Source organism: Phaenicophaeus curvirostris, chromosome 2 (genome assembly GCF_032191515.1).
Source record: "Phaenicophaeus curvirostris isolate KB17595 chromosome 2, BPBGC_Pcur_1.0, whole genome shotgun sequence".
Lineage (NCBI taxonomy): Eukaryota > Metazoa > Chordata > Aves > Cuculiformes > Cuculidae > Phaenicophaeus > Phaenicophaeus curvirostris.
This window is the reverse complement of record NC_091393.1, coordinates 110004581-110017207: the sequence shown is the minus strand read 5'-3', so window position 1 is coordinate 110017207 and position 12627 is coordinate 110004581. Positions and strand designations below refer to the sequence as shown.

The 12627-nt window shown below is 46.6% G+C and overlaps 1 protein-coding gene across 1 annotated transcript in view; it reads left to right on the top strand.

Moving 5' to 3' along the window:
• The first annotated feature begins 9043 nt into the window (after positions 1-9043).
• The window catches only part of PPP1R21 (protein phosphatase 1 regulatory subunit 21), a 28977-nt gene continuing 25393 nt past the window's right edge, over positions 9044-12627 (top strand). The window contains exon 1 of the mRNA XM_069850428.1: positions 9044-9163. Coding sequence (XP_069706529.1) covers positions 9104-9163 — 60 coding nt within the window. The 5' untranslated portion in view covers positions 9044-9103. The remainder of the gene's footprint in view (positions 9164-12627) is intronic.

The following is a 12627-nucleotide window of genomic DNA, read 5'->3' as shown; positions in this document are numbered from 1 at the left end:
GCTGTCTAGGTTTGATGAGGAATGTGGTTTGATATCCAGAGATCTTGAGCTTCCCAGATACCTTTGCATGTTCTTGGTTTGAGTACTCTGAGTAAATACACGTAGAGGTGCTCACACATGGGTGTTGGTCCAGCAATCCTCCTGTGAACTTGCCCAACGTTCGGGACATGGTTTAGGAGGCACAGTGGGGTTGGACTGGATAAGCTTAAAGGTCTTTTCCAGTCTCAGTGATTCTACAACTTAGACATAGATATTCTCTTCCCTGTTTTCACCTGTCAGAGCTGTCCTTGCACCTGAGGCAGCAAAGCACTATCACCTCTGCTCAAATGTTTAGTCTTCACATCAGCTGGGTTTCTTGTTCTCCTTTTATTTCCTGAAAGCTCCCTGCTCTTGCTGTTAGGGACTGCTGACAGCTAATGGGAGATTACTAACTGCCCGCTGCCAGGGTTAATCCAAACAGCTCTGCGTTACACAGCAGTGTTTATTTTCCTATTGCATCAGTACAAAAGCAATCCTTTCCCTCCTTAGGCTCTTGACTGATTAAACAAATAAAGATTACTTGGTTTTCCGTTTGGAATACATGATCCTCACTCCTCTTAATCACTTTTCTGTGCATCAATTCCAGTTTGAGTTCAGCCTGCTGGCATGGGCAGAGCTACAGCCACTCTTCTGGAGAGCTGGTGCTCTTTGTAACCTTCCCTGACTCTTGCCTTGTGCATCCTGGGGTCATCGTGGCCTTTACCACGGTCACACACAGTCAGCTAATCCTGCGAGCAACTGGTCTGCCCATGTCCTCGTTCTCTTCCCATCTCTTGCCAACAACGAGGCCCCCGTCAGCAGAAAAAGCTGGCAGTTCATGACCTGGAACTTGATTTAATGAGCTCTGTCCTGATCCTGACCTCTCCTGGCAACCTTCCTGCTCACAAGGAGCTCCCTTTTGGCACGGCCTGTCCTGATAAAGGAAGAAGGACCAGATTAGGTATTTCATCAATGAGAGTTGCAGCTCACATCATTTTGCAGTTATCTACAGGATTGATGGGTTTGTTTAAAATGGTGGGGGTGGATCAAAGGTCTTTCTGCCCCATGTCTTAATAGGGGATGCTACACTTCCCATCATTGCGCTCATTTGAGTCATTGGAATGACTGACTCAATGGAATTGGAATGACTCAACCAAACACCTGTCTGCCCTCTTTCAGCATTTGGAGAAGGACATCCCATTTCTTAAATCTACGTATGTTTAGATGAGTTTCGGGTTTTGCTGGTTGCTGTCATCTCTATCTCCATGGCATTGACTTTCTAAGCCCCAGTGGACAGCACACAAGACTGAACTGGATGCATAATTTCTCTGTTCATCCTGAATGTGCTGGCAGCAGTTAAGCACTTGAGCGTTTGTATGCCTGGAGATGTGGGTCTGTCCCATCGGTCTTACCTCAGCAGCACTGATGCAATTGTGCTCTGCAGTTGGCAGGCAGGCGCTCAGAAAAATCTCTGTAGGTGCCTGTATCAACCTTGACACAGCATCACTTTGAAAAATGGATTTCATGCCTGAAAGGCTTTTTTTCTTTTTTTATTTAATTAACACGGTATCTAGGTTTTTTACCAAGATCCAGTAAGTTCCCTGTTGTTTTAAATACTAAGATTAGCTCAGCAAACTAAATTTTCAGCTATTTCCGTAAAGGTACATTTTACTCTCTCAGAAGCTTTGTGCGTGTGTTCTGAAGTGCTGGTGGAAGTTTCCCTGCCCTGAATACACACTTGGACCTCCCCAAAAGACATTTTACCTTAATTTGAAAAGATTAAAGCTCCACCTGTTGAGTCTGACTATGGTGCGCTGGGTGGAATGACTCCGCTCAATGTGGGCTCGGCGAGCTCTTCCACAGGGCAGGGACTGCACAGGCAGTGCCAAGCCATTTCAAAAGAGAAGATGTTTCCCTAAATCTTCGAGCGGCTCCATGGATTTGGGTGTTGAGCATGATCGTGTAGGTTGCTACCTTAAGAAAATGATGCTGCTGTGCTGCATGATGTCACCTTGACCCAATCATAACCCATTTTCTGTGAGCATCAGTTAACTCCCCTGAGAAGCATCCACAGAGCGACAGCAGCATCCCAGGCAGCCGTTGCTAAGCGACAGGATTCAGCTTTCAGCAGGATCTAAATTTAAAGTATTTAACCCTAGATCTGTCAAGGCTCATTATTTCCGATGGGGTTGTTAATCCCTACTTGGTGTCCAACTTCACACATACCCTGGTTCTGGTAGCGTCGCTGTTTTCTTTATCACACGTAGACGCTGATAATGAAGAGAAGCGTGACCACCCTGGGTACCTTGATACCAAATCTCATTGTAGTGCTGATCCACACACAGAAATATGGGATGCAGTGAGAGGTGGAAAGCAGTGCATGTTCATGATGCGAAGCTTCTTTTCTTTGCTGCCTTGTGCAACTGGCTTGCACTTACTTTCTAAGGAATGCTGGCTCTCGAATGAAACCTGGTGGATAAGGTGCTGGCAATAACAAGCTTCCATTTTTAGTAATATTATGTGTCTTCTTTCTTCTAGCTGAATTTCATGTAGGTTAAGAAACGCTTCTTATCTAAAACCATTCCAATAACCTGCTGTCACTTTGAAATTTAGGGGGGGTTTAATACTGGAGAACTTTAAGTCTTTAAAATCATTACACAGAATATGTATAGATTGTGATGAAGTTCTACAGAGTAGAACCCAAACCATTCTATGATTCTACATTTTCTTTCTTTTCAAAGCATAGAGGCCTGGAATCCTACTCCCATAATTGACAAAAAGAAATAGGAAAGAATGCTGCCTAGCTGTGTTATTCCTTGGTTAATCGCTGTGTATGCCCCTGGAAGTGCACTCAGGTTCACTTCCAGCTTTTTAAAAGCACGTGATAGTGTACTCAGATGAAATGATGCTGATTTTACTGGTCACTGTCATAACCACACACACTAAAAAAGAGAAAAAAACGCTGAGACTTGCACACAAAAAAAAAAAAACCCAAAAAAGAGAAGTACCATTCAATTTTTAAAAATGCCAGTGTAGTCAATCTCAGCCTCATAATCCCCCCACTAAGGTTCTTCCTCCTCCCACTGCTAAGATTCAGACCCAACACTATGTTGCTCCTCAAGTTGTTTCTCCTTTCCAGTTCATACCAATCTGCAAAGGCAAACCTGCCAAGGCACTCTTTCCAGCAGTCCATTTGATCCTAACGCTGCCCTGCTGCCTTCCAACCCTTCCGGGGTATCCCCCCTCTGCTCTGCATGTTCACGTCTCCCATCACCAGCCTTGTGATGTACAAATAGCAGTTCATCACTTTCTCCTGCCACATGGCATCTTGTGCCTCTTCTCCACGCTTTCTTGGTGAAGAACTGCCTCAGGTCTCCTCCATCCCCACTCTTTTTCCACGACCATCTTTATGCACCAAGGACCTGGCTTTAGCTCATTCCAGAAGTCCAAATTATTTTTGGAGGTGCCACACCATTCTAAAAATAAAAATCCTCATTAACAGGAACAGCTCTGATTAAAATGTTTCTGAAAGTACTGGTAAACCTGACAGATGTGTCTCTGTTTTCAGCTCCTACGTTTGTCTCTGGAGATACAGGAAAATGAAGGCAAACCCATGCCATCTTTGCTCAGCTCTGGGGTCGTTGATGTTACTCACGTGGGTGAGTCAGGACCTCTTTCAGAGGCTTGCAGGTATGTGCTCACAACTGGTGTACGTGAAGAACATCTACTTCTCACTGTATGGTCTTCATAGAATCATTGAGTTTAGAAAAGACCTCTGAACTCATCTAGCCAACCTGTCAGCCCAACGCCCCCGTGACTACTAAACCATGGCTCAAAGTGCACTATGTACATGGTTTCTGAACCCCTCCAGGGATGGAGAATCCACGACTGCCCTGGGCTGCCTCTTCCAGTGCTTCACTGCTCCTTCAGTAAAAGGAATTTTTCTTAGTATCCAGTCCAAACCTCCCCTGACTCAACCTGAGGCCATTTCCTCATCACTTGTTACTTGGGAGAAGAGACCAGCCCACACCCCACTACAACCTCCTTTCTTCCTAATGCTCCTTCTCAATGTGGTCTTTTCTCTTTCTCTAGGAAAGCTGACACTTTGTCTCCCTCCAATTCCAGTACCTGGAACAGGCCAGACTGGAGAATCTGAGTGCAGGCAGGCCTAGCAGGGCAACACTCCTGAGCTGTGCTCCCTGCAAGTGAAAAGAAGAAAAGCAGGAAGTGAGGCTGTAGAAGATTTGGAGACCTTCAGCAAGAGATAGCAGAGCTAAGGAAGAGGTTTCATTTGCCTGGAAGAGGGGGAATTCTACATTAAACACCAAAAAATGGAAGAAACACATGCTTTTTCAGCTGTTAGTTCTTCTGTTCTATGGATAATTTATCAGGATTAGCTGTGAAGATGCAGGAGCTGCTGCTGTTGCACTGAAGGTTAGTATGTGTCATACCCCACTAGAATGTGAGCTGCCAGGTCAACTCTGTGTTACCCCAGGCAGCCGCCTGCTTAGTTTTTTCCATCCTCTTGTTGTCAGTGATCTCTGGTTACACGAAGGCACCACTCCCAGCCACGCACACACCCTCTGGATGATTCACACTACTTGTCCTACAGGCTGGGAAGGGACATGAGAGACACAGACTTGTTTCCATATCTATTTTTAAACGCTGCAGAAACACTGAAATTATGATAACGAAGACTACAAATAATTACAAGAAAACGTTTTGTGAAGCGCATATCTGTGCATGCATTAGTTTTTTGCATACTTGGTTTTTTTTAAATTTCATTAGAACAGTTGGATTTTGAAATAGGCGAAAGGTCATAGATAACAACTGGTTTCTAGCACAGTCGCCGTAAGAAATAACAAGTGCACCTCTGAGCACACATCCTGCTGTTCGTACTTGCCGTTGCTAGGATAAACAGAAACAAAACACCAGTTCAGGGTGTCTGCAGCTTCCATGGATGTGGTTTACGTGTTGCTTGTGACAGTCTGATGAGTGACAATGGCTCCCTTCCAACCATTTCTGATTCTTTTCTGGATCCTACAAACTCTCTTGTTGTGAATACTTGTAAAAGATGACAATGAAGTTTTTTTTCCCCAAGCACAGAAAACATCCTGATGATTCAAACCCCATCCTTTGTTTATTTCTTTACCTGCACCTATTTATAGGGTGTGCGAGAACAAGCTCTGACTCACTGGACAGAAGAGAAGGTGCTGTTTGAGCAGGGAAGGGAGGCCAAATGAGCCTGAAAACAGAACAGAGCAGAACAATTGCTGTAAATCTGAAATAAATTATCTGTTTTGAAACAGCACCTGACATACAGCACCTGCAAAATTCGCTGCTGAGCACAGCTGTAAGGACAGGGTAGCCTCTGTTCCACTGCATCTCCTTGGCTTTCCATTCTCCTCCTGAAAACCAACAAAAAGAAGCAAAAATGCTGACCCTTGCGAAGGGTTTCCTTGCTCAGCACATCACGCTTTATCTCTGCTGCTGTGGTGATCCCTTATACCCATGGGAGTAGACTTGAAGAAGCTAGTATTTTGGGAATGCTGCTTGGCATTCCACTTGACCCCTCTCGCTCTGTCCTTTGCAATTACACGCTGAGTCGCTGACGAGGAAGCATTACGACACCTCGCTGCAGCAGCATGCAGTGCGCATGCCTCTCCGGCACAGCGGTTGGACAACCTTGTTCTCCAGGGAGAAATGAGTGTTAAGAAAGCGCTTGCTAGGAAACAACACTATAAAGACGTTTTTTCAGCGCTGAAAGTAGGAGAAATGATGAATCAAAAGGATGAACCTCCAATTTTCCTATGAAAAACTTAAAAAACAACCAAGCAAGCCATATAACTTTGTTACCTGGATGTTTAGGCTACTTTGACTCAAGCTGTTCTCCAAATCTCACCATAGAATGGTGATAAATTGCAATGCTGTTTTTGTAAAGTTATAGGGACTCCAGGACCAGGAGAGCCTGGGCAAGAGACAGGAGGACTTTAAAATACAAGAGACTGGCCTGATGTTTAAAATACACAGACAGAGATCTGTTCTGATGAGCCTAAAAACCTCACAGTAAGCGCTCAGCCTTACAGCCTCTAATCAGTAAATCACCCATCTTTTGACTCACTCTATCCATTTATTTTAAGGAATGGACATTACCTGCTATAAAAAATGCCATGTATAATGTATATTTGGATCTTGCCATTCTGGATTAATGCAAGCCAATAAATTCTGTTTCCTCACCTGGAATGCTGGCTGCCTAGTCAGAAACATCGCTGCTCTCAATGTGAAAGCCACTCACTCTGCTACAACCAGGCACTGTGATTCCCTCTGTTCTCTTTCCTGATTTTCAGCTGTGAGACCCCTCTGCCAGCATCCGCTGCACCAGAAACAAGGAGGATATTTCATCAAAAAAGCACCTTTGAGTGCAGCACAAACCGGGATTACTCTATTTCGCAAGGGATTTTCAAAGCATTTCAACGTAGCATTTCATGGAAGACACATTGTAGGAAATGCGAACCTAAAAGGACAGGCTTGGAATCAATTCTAATAATTTTGCTGTATAAAACTCACTGCACTGACGTGCGAATATTCCATGCAAGGTGCATTGCTGTTCAGCTTGACATGCCAAATGCCAATTCCAAACTCCACTCATTTCATTAAGAACTTCTGTCAGGAATACAGAACGGAGAAGGAGAGTCTGTCATGGCTCTGATCTTAAAAGCTAGAGCTTCCTTATTTCTTTTCCCACTATTGTGATTTAAGCTGTTCTGGTCAGGCAGAACAGCAGTAAGATCATTGGGATGAATAGTGGCAATGTGTGTTTTGCTTTTTTCTCCTTTTAGACTCCCTAAAAATGTGCAGTCTCTGTTCCTGGCAATATGGATCAGTCATGAGTCCTCCAACACTCACACTTCTGGGAAAATGCAAACAGATTTACTAATCTAGCCACCATTTCATATTCAGTGCTTGCCAACTCCACACTGTGGTAAGAAGAATGCACTCTCTCAAAGCATCCAGACTAAGGAAAAGAATTAGATTCCACTACAGGCATCTCCTATCTACTCCTACTTAGGGGAAACAAAGAGAAAAGGAGGTAGGAAAATTATGGTTTAGCATCTCCAGCACTGACTGCTGCTGAGGAAAGGCTATGAAGACACCATGCTGAAATCAGGTGGAATAAAATGAGACTACAGAAACTGAATAAAAATAATAACTTGCTGTTACATCTCTGTCCTAAACCAGGAAGCCCTCAACCCGCACATCTTACTGGTGAAGTACCATTAAATTTCTGCCTTATTATCCTTTTCCTTACACATCTGTTTCTACTAACTTTCAGAAACAAAACCCTGTATGGGCTGGATACCTGACAGGACCAAACCCACCTGACTTTGGCATCTTCAGGTTCTGCTTAGAGTGCTGGCGGTATGTGCACATTTAAATGCTGGGCGAATCTGAGGATAAAGAAATCGGGATGCAACTAGGATAATCTCAGCAATAGCGAAAGAATGGCTGAGCAGTGGAGATAGTGAAAGGTGACTCTGAAACAGAGGAGGGCAACAGAGCCAGGGAACAGTCTGTAGCACAAGTCTTATGAGTGAGCAGCTGAGGGAACTGGGGCTGTTTAGCCTGAAGGAGGCTGATGGGAGACCTCATTGCTTTCTGCAGCTCTAGGAAAGGAGTTTGTAGTGAGGCACGTGTTGTTCTCTTCTCCGGAGTAAAAAGTGATAAGAGAACGGTTGGACTCGATGATCCGGTGGGTCTCTTCCAACCTGGTTATTCTGTGATTCTGTGATTCTGAGAAGAGGAAACGGCCTCAAGTTGTGCCAGAGGAGGTTTAGACTGGATATTAGAAAAAAATTTTACTGGAAAGTTGGTGAAGCACTGGAAGAGGCAGCGCAGGGCAGTGGTGGAGTCTCCATCCCTGGAGATGTTTAAAAAAAAAAACAAACATATGCTGTTTTGGGATATGGTTTAGTAGGCACAGTGGTGTTGGGCTGATGCTTCGACTGGATGAGTTTTAGAAGTCTTTTCCAACCTCAGTGCTTCTATGACCCACCAGCTGGAAACAGCAGAGAAGGGCACCTTGGGAAGCACAGGGGGCAGATACTCAACCCTTGAGACTGAGGGATCAGAGTTTCTGCAGCTTAAGAGTAAACTGAGGGCACTGCAGTGCAACTGACTCACTTAGGTTCCCTTCACTAGGGAATACATAATGGCACTGCAGGTGGAACACAGCAGGAAGAGCCAAGAGCTGACACTGACTGATCTCATGCCTGCCACTCACACAGAATCATTAAAATTGAACCTCTATGCTCATTCAGTCCAACTGCCAGCACAACCCAACCATGCTGCCTAAACCACGTCCCAAAATGCCACATCTGTATGCTTTCTGAACCCCTCCAGGGATGGAGATGCCGCCACTGCCCTGGGCAGCCTCTATCAGTACATAACAATCCCTTCCATGAAGGAGTATTTCCCAATATCAAGTCTAAACCTTCTCTGGCACAACCTGAAGCCATTTCCTCTCACCCTATCCCTTGTTACGTGCTGGGAACCACGACGAATTATGCAACCGCCTTTTAACTCTCCACCTATCGAATTGCCCCGGTTTCCCTGGGTATCAAGCTGCAGCTGGCTCAGGGCTCCGCCTTGCGACAGGACGGGGAGCGCCAAGAAACCACAACGCGGCCCCGGCGCTGCCCCCCCTGCCCTGCCCTCCCCGCACCGCCGCCATCTTGGCAGCCGCGTCAAGATGGCGGCGCCGGCGCCTTTAAGCGCCGTCCGATCACCCTCCTCCCCGGCCAACCCCGCGGCGCGCGTGGTGACGTCATCACGCCCCTCCCCTCCACCGCACCCCGCGGCGCGCGTGGTGACGTCATCACGCCCCTCCCCTCCACCCCACCCCGCGGCGTGCGTGACGACGTCGCCGCGACCCCTCCCTCCTTCTCCCCCTCGGCGCGGCGTGCGTGGTGACGTCAGCGCGCTCACCGTGGCGAGAAGGCAATGAGCGCGCTGACGTCACCACGCACGCCACCGCCCGAACCCGGAAGTGGGCGCGCGCCCGGGCGGGCGTGAGGGGCCGCGGGGGATGGCGGCGGCCGCCGAGCTGCAGGCCAAGTACCAGAAGCTGGCGCAGGAATACTCCAAGGTATCCGGTGCCACGGTCCGTCCCCGATGCGCTGAGCTTTCCCCCCACCGTCCGCCCGGAGAGGCTGGGGCTGCGGGGGCTGACGCGTTGGACTCTGTGGCAGCGCGAAGCGTCCGGAGCCCGCGGGCTGCCTCGCTGAGGGGAAACGATGGGACCCGCTGGGAACTGTTTTAAGCTGTGAGGCTTGGAGTTGTTCAGCCTGGAGAAGAGAAGGCTCCGGGGGGACCTTGGAGCAGCCTGCCAGTACTGAAAGAGGCTACAGGAAAGCTGGGGAGGGGCTCTTGATCAGGGAGTGCAGGGATAGGACTAGGGAGAATGATTTTAAGCTGAAAGAGGAGAGATTTAGGTGACATCTTAGGAAGGGGTGTTTTTCTGTGAGGGTGGTGAGGCACTGGCACAGGTTGCCCAGAGAAGTGGTGGCTGCTCTATCCCTAGAGGTGTTCAAGGCCAGGTTGGATGAGACTGCTAGCAACCGAATCCGGTGGAATGTGCCCCTGCCCATGTTAGGGGGTTGGCCTGGCTGGGCTTCAAAGACCCAAATCATTCTATGAAGGCAAACATGAGTAGACAGGGAAGGGGCAAGTCTGAGTCTGCTGAGGTGAGACAGCATTGCTGGGTGCTGATGGGTGAAGTGGCCTTGACTTTACAGCACCCAGCAGGGCAAATAATGGGTTTATTCTACCAGGCAGTTGAAACGAGCCAGGGAGGTGAAAGGAGCCTTGCTTCTATTGTTTCTCCACCCCTCAAGTGTCAGGTGTAGTTATGTTCTTGGGGGTGAATATTTGCTGATGTCTTGCATCTCATCCCTGGGCTTTGAGTTTGCTTTGACTGTTGGATGCAGGAGTTCAGTGATGTTCATAGCACTTCTAGTGGTATTGTGGTGTCTTTAGAGTGAGAGTACTTGATTCCACACTTGTCTCACATTTCTTCCAATTATCCCATTATTTGTATCAGAAGTGGCATGACCAGCAGGTTTTTCTGCCCCTGTACTCGGCACTGGTGAGACCGCTCCTTGAATATTGTGTTCAGTTCTGGGCCCCTCGCTGCGAGAAGGATGTTGAGGCTCTGGAGCGAGTTCAGAGAAGAGCGATGAAGCTGGTGAGGGGGCTGGAGAACAAGTCTTACGAGGAGCGGCTGAGAGAGCTGGGATTGTTTATCCGGTAGAAAAGGATGCTGAGGGGGAGACCTTATTGTTCTCTGTGACTACCTGAAAGGAGATTGTGGAGAGCAGGGAACTGGCCTCTTCTCCCAAGTGACAGGGGACAGGACAAGGGGCAATGGCCTCAAGCTCTGCCAGGGGAGATTCAGCCTGGATGTCAGTAAAAAATTGACAGAAAGGGTCATTGGGTACTGACAGAGGCTGCCCAGGGAGGTGGTTGAGAAACCATGCCTGGATGTGTTTAAAAGACTGGTAGACGAGGTGCTCAGGGACATGGTTTAATGGCAGGTAGGAATGGTTGGACTCGATGATCCAAGAGGTCTTTTCCAACATGATGATTCTATGAGCCTATGATTTTATGATTCTGCAGCTGCCCTATGAGGTTTTGCTTCCCATTTTTGGTGCTATTTAAGGCAGTGCTTGCAAAGGCTTCTGTCCCGCAGCAAAGAATGATTTTCTTTTCCAGCTTGCTTGAGATAATTTCATAAGTGTTGGGGCTACTTTTCATTCTTATTTTTTTTAACTAAAAAGAAGAGGAGACCATTGGGCTTGAGTGGCAATATTTCTTCCGCAGCCTTGGGAGTTTGAGCCAACACTTTGTTCCTGTTTATGGCCACCATCAGAGTAGGTGGCACAAGACACTTGACTGTGTTTGACACCTTTCTCTGGATTATAAAACAATGTGGCTTTAAATACCATTCTCCTTGGAACTACTGTAAAAAGGACTCATACAAAATCTGAATTCTTCACAGGTATAGATATATTTGATAATTTTTTTAATGCTTCCACAAGTTCACTTTAGAAAACTGAATTGACTTTGGTGTTTCCTAGGTCACAGAGTTCATATTTCTTGTCACTTTCTACAGTGGCTCTGCTGTATCTTGGAGGTTAAAAGTTGCTTAGGTTAAGGTAATTGAAGCTCTTTGCTGCTTGATTCTTGAATTAAACTTTGTAATGTGGAAGTCTTGACTGTAGCTTCTGAAAGTTCTGGCTGCTGGATCTTCTTTCTTTTAGGATCATGATGTCCAAAAACTTTCTTTGAACTTCATCTGGCAACTTGTAGCCTGGGATGTTTCATTGCTTCTTTGTGGGAACTATTTTATGGTCTCATCCTACTTCTTGTGCCACAGCTTCAGGGAGTTGTGGGTTGCCTTTTGCAGATAACTCCTTTTTGTGCAAAGATCTCTTGTTCAGTTGGCTGTTTATTGCATACAAGTGGAAGCAGAGAGTAGCCCTGGGAAGCTGTTTGTCCATTCACACAATCATGCTGCGGAAGCCAAGAAGTAATGGTTTTAAACCAGGGGACAGGATATTTAGACTGGATATAAGGAAGAACTGTTTTCCTATGAGGGTGGTGAGGCACTGGCCCAGGTTTCCCAGAGAGGTAGCAGAAGCCCCATCCCTGGAGATTTTCAGGGCCAGGTTGGATGGGACCCTGAGCCACCTGATCCAGTGGAAGGTATCCCTGCTCCTTCAGAAGGATTGGACTGGATGACTTGTAAAGGTCATTTCAAACCCAAAGCATTTGCTGATTCTGTGTTTTCAGAACTACTACTTCTTGACTTGTAGCTTCTGTCTGTCTCTTTCACGCTCTCTCAACCCTGATGGCAGCAGCAGGCAAGGGGCTTTTCCACCTTGCGATAGCCTTTGGTGGGTCACACTTCACCTTGGGTAGCTCAATGCAGCATGACCGAGCCAGTTCCTTCTGTGTTTCATTGCTACAAGGATGTGTCCTGCATTGGTAGCTGTGGCAGAAAAAAGGCACAGAAAATGACTATGCTGCTTTTTCTTGCTAGGAAGGCCCTGTGCTTGGAAGTCTTCCTGTGGTGCTCTCACAAGCTTCTTCTCTTGCCTTTGTGATGCCTGAGGAGTGCAGTGGGAATCTAAAAGCCTGTGCTTGGCAATGTCAGCTGGCTTTTGACCTTTCAAAGTATATTGAGCCATCAGACTGAAGAGATTCACTATTGCTGTTTTATGTTGAATCTTGCCTCCTATGCATCTACCAGAGGTGCTTCCAAAACCATACAAACCATTTTGATTTATATCTGTAAGATCTGGACTCAAACGTGTCAAATGAATACAAACAGCCATGGAAGGAACCAGAATTCAAGCAGTTATAAAAGAGTGGGAGGATGGAGATGTTGATATTATCATTGCTGCAGGGTAGAGGTTCTCTGTGAAGTGACTGGAAATGGATTTCTTGAGTATCGCTTTTCACTGCAGTGATTTGAGCTCAGATTTCTGAACTATATAAGCCTTAGAGGGCTGCTGCTTCTATGCTTTTTATGTGTTTTCCTCAAGTGTT